Source organism: Mauremys reevesii, linkage group 7 (assembly GCF_016161935.1).
Source record: "Mauremys reevesii isolate NIE-2019 linkage group 7, ASM1616193v1, whole genome shotgun sequence".
NCBI classification, from domain to species: Eukaryota; Metazoa; Chordata; order Testudines; family Geoemydidae; genus Mauremys; species Mauremys reevesii.
In genome coordinates, this window is record NC_052629.1 from 16,273,062 (window position 1) to 16,286,013 (window position 12,952).

General features: G+C 44.2%; 1 protein-coding gene across 1 annotated transcript; it reads right to left on the reverse strand.

The window, feature by feature from the left end:
- Nucleotides 1-1,117: 1,117 nt before the first annotated feature.
- Nucleotides 1,118-11,142, reverse strand: PRDX3 (peroxiredoxin 3). The gene is made up of 7 exons (XM_039482803.1): nt 10,999-11,142; nt 10,638-10,773; nt 9,361-9,502; nt 8,335-8,470; nt 5,953-6,056; nt 4,627-4,792; nt 1,118-2,109 (listed from the first exon to the last, which is right to left on the reverse strand). Exons 1-7 carry the CDS (start codon nt 11,032-11,034, stop codon nt 2,056-2,058), a joined length of 774 nt encoding a protein of 257 aa, XP_039338737.1. The 5' UTR covers nt 11,035-11,142; the 3' UTR covers nt 1,118-2,055.
- Nucleotides 11,143-12,952: the final 1,810 nt, after the last annotated feature.

Here is a 12,952-nt window from a genome sequence, read left to right on the forward strand (position 1 = left end):
TATGTGCCCCCGGCCGACCTCAGCGAGGCCAGCCAGGAGCACCCATGACAGCAGCAGATGGTACAAAATGACTGATAACCATCATCTCATTGCCAATTTACAATGGCAGACGGTGCAATAGGGATGGTAATCGTCTCTGCTACCTTGCAAAGGTAAATGAATGCTGCTGTGTAGCACTGCAGTACTGCCTCTGTCAGCAGCATCCAGTACACATAGGGTGATAGTGACAAAAGGCAAAACAGGCTCTATGGTTGCCATGCTATGGCGGCTGCCAGGGAAATACAGGTGAAAAAGGGCACGAAATGATTGTCTGCCGTTGCTTTCATGGAGGAAGGATTGAGTGACGACATTTACCCAGAATCACCCGCGACACTGTTTTTGCCCCATCATGCATTGGGATCTCAACCCAGAATTCCAATGGGCGGGGGAGACTGCGGGAACTATGCGATAGCTACGGGATAGCTACCCACAGTGCAACGCTCTGGAAATAGACGCTAGCCTTGGTACATGGACGCACACCACCGCATTAATGTGCTTAGTGTGGCTGCGTGCACTCAACTTTATACAATCTGTTTTAAAAAACCAGTTTCTGTAAAATCGGAATAATCCCATAGTGTAGACATACCCTGACTATCACTCTCTTCCGGTCAATGTGCCTAAATGAACACTCCACATGCTCTTGCATGATACCAGAGAAGCCTTTTTCATTGGTAACTGTAGCATTTTGACAGATTAGTCAATTACAGTTTAGAGCAATATTCTCTTAGCAAAGAACTAGCTAGTCCAGCTATCCACTGCTCCAACTTGGTCTCTCTTATAGGCTTCCACCTTCATTCTTTCACATTATTTCTTCTGTACCCCTGCTGAATAAATTCATTTTGTTTATCCAGGATTTTCAGGAGTTTTCACTTATCCAGTTCTTCAGCAGCTATTCCTTTGCTCCCTTTGCCACACATATGGTCCAGTTTCTTCTACAGTTATCTGTAGCCTCTAGCAGCTTATAAGTGGTAGTAGGTGGGGCTGTGGGAGATAAAACTTTATGCAACACCACACCCAGTCTCTGGTAAGCAGAGGAGAAAGAACATCCAACTTAGATGGTACTTAGAACAACACTGTAGACAGTCTGCTTTAAGATTAATTTATTGATGATTTCATAGTTTAAGAAAAAAATATATGCTCAAAATCATTTCAGGAGGAAGCCATATTAAATCTTAAACAGACTTAGTGAATCTTCCTACATAATTACACATCAAGCACTACAATATTTGGAAATCTGCATTTAGTGCAACAGACAATTTAAGTGCATGACCAACTATTTCAAAAGGCAAAAACAGTAATTATTAAGCGCCAGTAAATGTATCACAATTAGAGTTAAGTTCACATCTCCACCAGTTCCTAAACCGAATGCAGTTATTCTTCATTTAATGTTCTATATTCCAATACTTCTTAGCTGAACGATTGTAGATATTTGTTACTTCGACCTCCAAATCAAGTTTGCATGTGGACGCAGTTTGGAAAAAAACATGAGCATAATCTGTACAAGGAATTCTTCCATCCCTGCTTAAAGAGCTATTGGCAAATTAAAGGGAACCATGTTCTAGATATTTCTCTGTATCATCCACTCTACAGCTCAGTATTTCCAGCTCTCAGAAACAAGAGTCTATCGTCCAATTTTCATGTGTGCACAGAAAGCCTGGCACCATTTCTATTCTAAGACTGCTTAAAAGGAAGGAGGAAAGGCCAGTACTCCTCCTCCCCCCCTCAGTCACAGACACATATACACAGGGGAGATAAAGAAGAGAATGGCTGAATACAGAGATATATGGGACTGCAGTGCACACTCTCGGGGGGAAAAACAGCTCCAAGAATATGATTTAAAACTTGTTGATTATGTAACTATATAATGTTTCAGCATTTAACAATTTTTCTTAAACACCAAAAAAAATAATTTGCACTTAAATGCAATCATGGTTGCTTCCTTAGGAAATCCAGCATATGGTTTCTAAGTAACAGTAATAAGGACTCTTTCATTGCCACCTAGCTGTATTTGATGATCTATTTATGCACTTTCTCAAAGTACTCCTTCGAAGCTTCTGGACTTGGCTTGATCTGTAAACAAAGAGATAGTTTTACACAAAGTGTAGGAGATAAAAATTATGACTTTATAGTTAAGAGTCCATTTAAGAATACTGTTTATGCTTTAATAAACCACACAGTTATTTCTGTACGTCCACTCACTCATGAGAAGCAATGTACAAAGGTATTTTAACAGAAGTGCAGGCTTCTCAGCTGCAAAAAGAAAACTGAAAAATATTTAACTGCAAGACATTTAAAAAATGTAAATTAGGACCATCAATCAGTTTTAATCACACTGTTAATAATAGAATACCAATTTAAATTTATTCTGAATATTTTTGATATTTTTCTACATTTTCAAGTATATTTATTTCAATTACAATACAGAACAAAGTGTACAATGCTCACTTTTTTATTTAAAATATTTGCCCTGTAGAAGAGAAACAAAAAATAGTATTTTTCAATTCACCACATACAAGTATTGTAGTGCAATCTCTTTATTGTGAAAGTACAACTTACAAATGTAGGTATTTTCCCCATATAACTGCACTAAAAAACAAAACAAAGTCCACTCAGCCTACTTCTTGTTCAGTCAATCACTAAGACAAACAAGTTTTTTTTACATTTACAGGAGATAATGCCCCCACTTCTTATTTATAAAGTCACTTGAAAATGAGAACAAGCATTCGCATTGGCACTGTTGTAGCTGGCATTGCAAGGTATTTACATGCCAGATATGCTAAACGTTTGTATAGCCCTTCATTCTTCAACTTGTAGATTGCACATTTTTTACAGTGCAAATATTTGTAACAAAATATAAAGTGAGCTCTGTATACTTGCTATTCTGTGTTGTAATTGAAATCACTATATTTGAAAATGTAGAAAGACATCCAAAATATTTATAATACATGTAAATTGGTATTCTATTATTGTTTGACAGTGCGATTAAAACTGTGATTAATCACAACAATCTTTTTTAATCTCGCGATTAATTGCGATTTTAAAAAATCATCTGACAGCCCTAATTTAAACTGATACAAAACACAAGGCAAATCAAGACAATCCAGGCAGACTGTCATGACAATTAACACGGGAAGCAAGTGAAGACTGCATGTACTCATACGTGTTGGGTGGGTGGAGGGATTTTGTACTCTCAAAAGAATACAAAATGTGAATGTTTTCTCCATATGTAACTTCTAGTACACCTCTACCCTGATATAACGTGGTCCTCGGGTCGAAAAAAAATCTCACTGCGTTATAGGTGAGACCGCGTTATAGGTGAGACCGCGTTATATCAAACTTGCTTTGCCCCCACTCCCACCACCCGCCGTTCTTTGTTCCCTGACCGCCCCTCCAGAGACCGTCATCCCTAATCACCCCCCAAGATCCCACCCCATACCCAACCCCCCTGTCCCCTGACTGCTCCGACCCTTATCCACCCCTCTCTGCCCCCTGACAGGCACCCACCGGCAGCGGCAGGAAGCAGAGCAGCCCAGCCCCAGTCTGCTCCACCCTGCCAGCTCCCAGCCATGGCGCTCCACTTCCTGCCGTGAGTGCGGAGAGGTTAGGGAAAGGAAGCCCCCTCGCACTCACCTGCAGCGGGAAGTGGAGTGTCGTGGACCCAGCCTGCTCTGCTTTCCTTGCCCTGGCCCCAGCTGTGTCGCTGGGGCGCGGCTGGGGAAAGGCCCTGCACTCACCTGCGGCGGGAAGTGGAGTGCCACGGCTGGAAGCTGGCAGAGTGGAGCTTGCTGGGGCTGGGCAGCTCTGCTTTCTGCCGCCAGTGAGTGTGGGGAGGTTGGGGAAAGGACGCCCCCCGCACTCACCGGCGGCAGGAAGCAGAGCGACGCGGCCCCAGCCCGCTCCACTCTGCCACCTCCCAGCCGCAGCGCTCCGCTTCCCGACGCAGGTGAGTGCGAGGAGCTTGGGGAAAGGACGCCCCTTGCACTCACCAGCGGCAGGAAACGGAGTGCTGCGGCTGGGAGCTGGCGGAGTGGAGCGGGCTGGGGCCGGGCTGCTCCGCTTCCACCACTGCTGGTGAGTGCGGGGGGGGATCCCTTCCTCCAAGCCTCCTCCTCCGAGCGACACAGCTGAGGCCAAGGCGAGGGAAGCAGAGTGGGCTTCTCCCGGCCCCCCGCTAATCCCCCGGGCCACTCTGAGACTGCGGGGCCCCCAAAAGTGCCCTCACACAGCTCCTTTCCCCCAGACCCTGGGGCGGGAGCCCCTGACCGCCCCCGAGACCCTCTGCCCCTCATCAAACCCCTCAGCAACGGCCTGACCCGACACCCTTAACACACTGCTCAGAGCAGCATGTCAGAGCTTTACTGTGTTGTATGCGGACCCGCGTTCTATCGGAGTAGAGGTATATTGTGAATGCACTTTAATGGTTCAGAGTGAGGGCATCAATTCATACAATGAAAACTTAAAAGACTTTTAAGTTAATGAGTTCTTTCATATTATAGTGCCCAGTCTTCAGACTTTCCATGCAAAAAGGTGGGACATTTTCCAGGATTGGGTCCATATTTTGGATGGTGATACTTAACCAACACATACCGTAGGGGACTCTGGAGTCCAGTTTGCTGGGCAAACCTCTCCATGAGTGTCCACGTACTGGAATGCCTTCACCAAGCGAAGGGTCTCTTCCACACTGCGGCCAACAGGGAGATCATTGATGCTCAGATGCTTGATGATTCCATTAGGATCAATGATGAAGAGACCTCTGTATATGAACAAAGATGTTTTGAACCTTTGCAATATTAATTCTGTATCTTGTTTCTTGTGCATGCTGAAATCTATTTCATAGAGGTGAAGTTATTCTAAATCACTCATACAACAGTGTATGGAACATTTGTACAATACTTGCTAAGGTGTACTTTTTGCACAATAAGATAGCTAAGAAGAAGTAACGACAATAGTCAGAACTAAAGATGCTGATTACAAAAGTATAATCAGAGCATTAATCCCACCCATGCTTTCCAGGTACTGAAAGCACTTCTCCCTATTATTTTAAGGCACCCCAAAATCCATTTAAGATGCTACTTTGAGTGTTGTTTGCATATAGAATACAGGATTTAGTCTAATTCCTAGTTACAAGGATAGCTGGTTATGCATTTAAAAGAATGTCTCAATTTCACCCGTAAACTAAAGTGGTGGAATTAATTAGATTTGGCAATAAATATTGAAGTTCCTTCCTAGCCAATAATTTAGACAAAAAGTTGAGGGGTTTTTTAACAAAGGGGTTATGAAGCAGAGTTAAAGAGAGCTCTGGGATCACTAGTGTTCTCTATTACTATATAGCAACGAGAAACAGAACTCATGCGTCCTCAAATACAGAGGGTCAGAAAGGGTCCTCAGAGTGGAGAAAGTACAAAGCAGAGCCAAGCATGCTTTCTTCCTTGCCATCATGTGGCAAATCTCGCTGTGCCATAAATGTGCAGGTAGGAATCCATCGGCAATCAAGAAGGGGCAGATTTGAGCCTCTGTGCTGCTTGACCTCCTCAAAATTGCATGGAGCGCTGCATAAATATTAGTACTACTCTAACCTATCCTTCCCTCCCCCCCTCAGAGAGATAGGGAAGAGAGCAAGCATTGGATTAGGAGAGTCTCAAGAACAGAACAGAACATTCTTTCCTCACAAGTGTTCCTGGACAGATAAGTTCCAGAGGCGTCACACCCTGACCTCTCCATAAGGCCATAAACCCTTCCTCCACCTTCTATAACACTCTACAGAAACTGCAAAACGAGCCAGTTTGACAAGCTGTGTTTCACTCTTATCCAGATTTTTGAGGGGAAAGGGCGTACAATATGGCCCATGCAGTTTTAAACTTGGCACAGTCATAACTAGGGAACAGTAGAGGTTACCAGAGAACAAGGTCCTACCTTAGTGCTAGACCAGGTCCTTCCAATAGCACACCATAATCTCGGGAGATTTGTTTTGTCAGGTCTGACAGAAGCGGGATATTCATATGGCCCAAGCCACCACTCTAGTAGAAATAAATAACAGAAGGGTAAGTTTGAGTGTAATAAGAGTGAAGACTGAATGTCTGTTTAGTTTTTTATATTCATTGCATCACTGCCTACTAGGAGTTCCCTTCAGGAGTCACAGCACTGATAAAACATTCATTCTTGAGCCTTTATTAAACTAGGTTCTTAACATGGTATAATTAGTTCACATGCTTTGAGCAAACTTAATTGTTGATTTTTTTAAAAAAAAGTCCAGCTCCCTGAGCACGAAGCCCTTCTACACGGATGATTTTCAGACTGCTGACACAGCTGGTACTAGACCACCCATAACAGCAATGGGAAGATTTTGGGGAAAATTATTTCCCCTTATGCACTAGGTGATCACTTTAATTACATAAAAGAGCATCTATTGCACATGATCTACTAAGAGAGATGTCACTTTATTACAGAAATTGAATATCCATATAAGTACAGATGTTTGCATTTTTTTCATGCTACTAATGTTTATTTCTGAACCGTTATATGATGTCAAAGATATTCTGTTTTCTGTATGTAAATACATTCAGTATTTCAAGCACATATTTTCCTATATTTGGGCAGTCGAGTGAGAGAGTGTACTGAATTGTGCAACATTTTGACCGCCAAAGGATAACCTATCCTTGAAATGAGACTGATGAATGTTAGCTTTTCTATTCCTGGCACTGTCAATGAACCAGTGTGCAACCTTAGGCAATCACATAGACCCTGATTCTGCACATACATATCCACAACAGAACTACTCATACATGTGCATAACTTTACTCACATAAGCGTTAAAGAAATCAAGGCCTTTGTTTCTCAGAACCTCCGTTTCTTGCAAAGGCACCATGGGAAGAATACTTTCCCACCTTTATAGAGTGCTTTGAGACCTCTGGATGAAACAGGTGCCAAGTACTACTGCACATGTAAACTTATAAATCAAAGCCAATATTCCCATTTTAGAGTTTTGGTCCAACTTTGTTTAATATGAATACAAACTGATTTGCCCAAGGCAAAGCTTTGTTCAAGTATATTAGGCATGACAGACTTTAACAAAATTAGCTCTCTCTTCTGCCTGCATATTACAAAATAACACAGAGAGAGAGAGCGCGCAACATCAGCTTGTGGGCCTTCACATGAATCTGCAATTACACATAGCTTCAGACTGGTCCTGACCTAGGTACACTTTTGCTAGGAAGTATAAACACAATGAAGCATTTCCATATAACCATATTAGCAACAACTGAAGACATCAGATATGAGCTTTTTTTGAACTGCCCCATTAGGTTTTCTAGTTTGGTTACTGGCAGAAGACCAACATCATTTTGGCATTACTGAATGTAGAGAGACCCGACAGTAAGAACAAATCCTCCCTAGCACTTCCTCCTTCTCTCAAGGAGTTAGGTGCACCATCTTATCACACAAGAAGTTTTAAGCGTTTTTGTGTCTTAAACAAGGTTGTTAGGAATTTCAGTAGCTTTCAGCTGATGCTATAAATCTCCTAACAAGCCTATTATTCTTTGTTTCAATTAAATCAGAAAGAAGTTAGCTACTGATTAACTACTTACTAATTACACATACACAGCAGAGGTATGTAGTAACTACTAAATTTTATGTACAAGATCACAAGTAATAACTGCCTTAATTTAAGGCATCTCATAAATAGAATATGCATTATAAGTTTTACTCAGAAATTAACATTTAATTACACTGTGTAAGCTTCAAGAGTACTCAGACATACACTGGACAGGAAAGCAAAGTATCTGGTTGTGTTAGCTAACTTCTGTGTTTGAAGTAGTATTAGCTAAATATGGCAAAGAAGTTTTTGAGCCTTATACTCTTGAACTATTATCTGTCTCCACATTTTTTATTTTAAAAGAACCAGATGAGGAAGATAGTGCTTCGAAGTTTAATACTTAAAATTAGATCTCATATTAAATATACACACAGAAAAGCTGTCAAATGCTACAGTCAGGTAATTCTTTCTTCTTGTTTGCTTTTTTTTTAGGCCTGTCCTAAAATAAACTACTGTAAACGTATGCACGTTGAATATTTAGGAAATGCCTCTCTATGCACTTGCGTTCAATTAGAGAAAGATTATTCAAAAAGTATAGTGGAAATTTATGCTTGATAGTAAGAGTTTGCAGAGTTGAATCCTAGCTGAAGTGCTCTTTTGAAGGCAATCAGCATCTTTGCATGAGCAAATACAGGATTTTACACAACTTCTCAATAGCACTCTCCAAAGTGCTGTTAGTGAGAAAACAGCCATGTGACTCATACCTTTCGTGGTGTCTTTGTCCAGGCCAGATGACAAAAATGAGAATCCACAGATACAGCAACGACCTCACAGTTCACATCACGAAATTCATTAGCTTTGTCACTGAAAGCCACAATTTCTGTCGGGCATACAAAAGTGCTGGGTGGGAAGAGAAGGGTAGTAAATAAAAGAAAGAAAGTAAATTGTAATTATTCCAGATCTAAGCTTCACAAAAAAGTTTTAAAAGAATGAGGAAACATTGGTTTCCAGGCACAAAACACACTGCTGTATTACTTATGTAGCATATTTTACAGTTCTATTTCATCATTGATTCAAGTTTTCAAGTAGCTGAATCAGTTTCAACAAGTCTCAGAAAAACAGCAAATAGTACACTGATTTTTTGTGTCTACATTTTCAACAAGCAAGACATTTTCATGAGTTCTCATTCTGCTAGCTCTTAGTGAATATTGTTGGCAGAAAAGTTCTACATTCGAGGAACGTGGATGGAGGGATTAAAAATGGAATCCTCTCCCAGCTACCCCACCAGCAGAGCCACTCCACAGCTACTATTGTGGGCTCAGGACTTCATGTGAGTGGCAACCCACAACTCCCATTCTGAACAGCTTTTGTTTACTGGAGCTGCTTAATCACAGATCTACCAGCTTTGCCATAGCCCACCCCTAAGTAAATGCCTTCATGGTGACTCAGAGCTCCAAGGCGCACAGGCAGAGGAGTTCTCTGCAACCAGGATCCCCCTATGCAGGGGACCCAATTCTGTTCTGAAGCACTGGAGGTCCTCCAGAGGCAACAGGATTTGTTCCCAGCTTTACACTTAAAATGAGCCAACAGAACTATTGTTGCAGTATGAAACTTATCTCCTCCCCGACTGTTATCATTCACACTTTAGAAACAGACATGCTTTCTGCTTGACAAGGCTACCCAGGACAAGGTCAAATGAAATGTTGGTAGAGATAGAAACCCACAACATGCTGTTTCTGTCTGATTGAGCAGGAGTCTAGATAATATTTAAAAAAAAATGTTATACTCACAAATCCAAAGGGTAGAAGAAAAATACCAGATATTTTCCCTTAAAGTCATCTAGGCTCAATTCTTTGAACTCTCCATTGACAACAGCTGTTCCTTTAAAATATGGGGCATGCTGGGTAACGGCAGGAACAAACCTTGAAGAACCTAGAAAGAATAAATCATATTGTATGTCAGTGGCTCTCAACTATACTCAGAGGAGTCTTCCTGGGGGTATATCAACTCATCTAGATATTTGCCTAGTTTTAGAACAAGCTACATAAAAAGCACTAGCAAAGTCAGTACAAACTAAAATTTTATGGACAATGATTTGTTTATACTACTTTGTATACTATACACTGAAATGTAAGTACAATATTTATATGCCAATTGATTTATTTTATAATTATATGGTAAAAAAATGAGAAAGTCAGCAATTTTTCAGCAATAGTGTGCTGTGACACTTGTATTTTTATGTCTGATTGCGCAAGTTTTTAAGTGAGGTGAAACTTGGGGGTACACAAGACAGACTCTTGAAAGGGGTAACATAGTCTGGAAAGGTTGAGAGCCACTGCTGTACTTTTAAACTATTAAACAGAGACTTTTAAACTATTAAATAAGTTAATCAACCAGAGTAGTATATAGGAATGCCTGACAATTTTGAGTATCAGAGGGGTAGCCGTGTTAGTCAATTTTGAATCAACTATCATTTAATGGCTCAAGATCCACTGTATTGTAGTAGGAATATATTTATTTGTGCTCATCATATTATGTTAGGAACTTTTTTGCCTTTTTATGTTATAGCAATGGGGGGGAGGTTACATGTTTGAGAAGCAAAGATACTCAGTGTACAAACGTGACATTTTAGAAGTGTATGCTTTCCAACTCAATCCTGTAAAGAGAAAAAAGATCAACATTTCACAACTGTGGAACTGCAGATTTTTTTTGCAGCTCTGCAGGGGACGTTACCATTCCAAGAATATACAGTCCAACCCTGCCCTGCTCATAGTCTCCAGCAAGAGGTCACCTTTTTAGCAGCATCCCCACATCAGTTTAGGATGAAGGGCTCCTTTACAAGTGAAGAAGTTAGCGAGAGGCGGAAGCCGGAGAGGAATGGATTTTGCAGGCGTGTGACTGATTGACCCACAAGCCCCAGGGAGCTGCTCCGAGCTACACTGTAACCCCTGCGGCTGTTCAGTCCCACCCACGTGGGGGCCCCGGCAGAAGCACCCGCTTGCCCGCCACGCGCTAGGGCGGCTGACTCTCCTTGGCGGGGCGGCGGCGAGGGGCGGCTCGGACTTACTGGTGCTGAAATGGAGCCGGGGAAGGGGCAGTTCTGCCTGAGCGGTGCATTTCCTCCCGCCGGCGGCGGCAGCAGGAACCTGGGGTCGCAGGGCAGCCGCGCAGGCCCCCCAGGACAAGGGAGTTGCTCGGGCTACCTGGAAGGAGAGAGGGCAGAGATTCGGCACGTGCAGGAGCAGGGGGGTGCAGCGGGCACGGGGTGGGGGGGAGCCCCGTGCCCCCAGGATTGGGGGCGGGGTGACCTACCCATCCCGGAGCCCTGCAACCAAAGGGGCTCAGTGCCCCAGACACTGGCCTCCCGAGCGCCCTGCAGCCAGGCCCCCCCGGGCCCGGCAGGGCGGGAGCGGAGCCCACACACTCACCGAGGGCCTCAGCAACCTTCGCAGGGCAGCAGCCATCTTCGGGGTGGCTGAGTGACAGGCGGGCCCGGCCGGCGGCGCTGCAAAGCCGGGAGCGGAGCGGGGCGGGGCCGCCGCGCAGGGGGCGGAACCGGCCTGGCTACCGCTGCGGGGCGGGCTGGCGCAGCCGGGCTGTGTGAATCAGATCGCCCAGGGCGGCAGGTTTCTCAGAGAGCGATGGGGAGAGAGCCCAGAGGGAGCCCTGAGCCAGAGCTTAGCGGGTGGGTCCCTGGCTCCCCGCAGTGCCCCTGGGGAGCCACCCACCCGCTCCGCACCCTAAGATGTGCCGAGCCTGGGAGCCACCCACCCGCACCCCGAGTCTGAACTTAGGAGGATCCACCTGCCCAGCTCTTACTCACAGGGGATCCACCAGCACCTAACTCCAGAGTATCCCCCTTTCCCCTGCACGCTGAAAAAGCCCAAACGCAACCCCCACTATGGGAGAGCCACCTTACTGCACCCTGGGGAAGACTGAGCCCCACTGCATCCTGGTTTCACCCATCCCAAACTCACCCAGGGAATCCAGCTCCTCTTCACACTGTGGAAGGCCTGAACCCACCCCACATCTAATGCCCCATCCTGGGGGGAGAGCCTGAATTTGACCCTTCCACCCTAACTCCCCCATGCTGCAAAGAAACCATTGATTCAACCACACCACATCCTGGACAAGACCTAGATGCAATCACTACACCCCACCTCAAGCTGGCCACCCTTGCTGTATGGAAAGCCTGGACTGCCACAGCTCCCTGCCTTGGAAAATCCACACTTGCCAAACCTGGGTGGGAAGGCAGTTCAGATCATAAGCAAAGGGGGATGAAAAAAGACCTGAGAGTGGGAAGAGTGTACAAAAGGGACACAAAAATATAATGTGGTGACTAGCTGCTGTGACTCATCTCTCCTACTTGGGGAGAGGGGAGGGATTACAGTACTGTAGCCACATGTGGCTAAATTAGGCCTGGCCTAGTAATAAGAGAGAAGCCTCCAGAGATCTAAAGGGGGAGTTTGCTTGTGGCCTGCCTGCTGGGTGGCAAAGGCAAAGAGGAGGAAAAGCGCCGAAAAGGCTGATTAAGGGCTTTAGCCAGCCTGAATTATCCCACACAGACCTTAGAAGCAGCACTGTGGGATTCCTGACCCAAGGAAGGAAAACCCACTTGAGTTATCAGCACACATCCCAGAAACAGATGCCTCACATAAGGGGAAGAGGTGATGGGAAGCATCAGATACACTCCAGAAAAAGGGCTCTGTGACTCCAGGCTCAAAGAGGGAAAACTACCTACCTGAAATATTGCACAGGTCCAGAAGGAGGGCTGTGGTAACCCTGAGTCAAGAGGGAACAAAGGTTGGACTCCAAGTAATAAAAATGAATTGGATATGCTGTCAGAGATCTAATAAATGAAACCTCAAAAAGGGGAGATGATGGTTGAAGGGTTCTGGCCTAGAAATGATTTCTTGTAAGAATCAAGGAGGAACTAAGGGAACAATACGTGCAGAGGCAGGTTGTGCCACAAAGGGATGGCTGCCTGTCACAGTTGGGCTTCCTAAATATGTTCCTTGTACCATTTATTATCACTGTATTCCCAAATATTTGAGGCACTCTGACACTAAGGGCTGTATAAAAACCTTCTGGGGGAAGGATATGGTCTCGGTTTTTTTTAGTAATATATGGTGATGTGAGTGTTCTGCTCATTAGACCCTCTTTAGTTAGCCTCTGTTTCATATGTGGGGAAGTTGTATAGGAAAGAAATTCTAGTAAGGGGCTGACAATCATCACAATTTGCTACCTGCTGTAGCTGTGAAAATAGCACATGCAGGAAGATGATAAAATAATGGGTGGGTTAGGTGGCCAATATAGTCACCTGTAATTAGGGGTGAAAGTAACTTAAGGGACTTACTGATACACAGGGCGGCCGAGGTCCTG

Bases quoted from the DNA above. Each gene is read 5' to 3' on its own strand.
- PRDX3 (XM_039482803.1), bottom strand. From the start codon at position 11,034: ATGGCTGCTGCCCTGCGAAGGTTGCTGAGGCCCTCG. The intron at 8,471-9,360 runs GTGAGTATAACA...CTTCCCACCCAG, and splicing joins TTCTTCTACCCTTTGGATTT to CACTTTTGTATGCCCGACAG. The intron at 6,057-8,334 runs GTATGAGTCACA...TATTTCTACTAG, and splicing joins GGACAAAGACACCACGAAAG to AGTGGTGGCTTGGGCCATAT.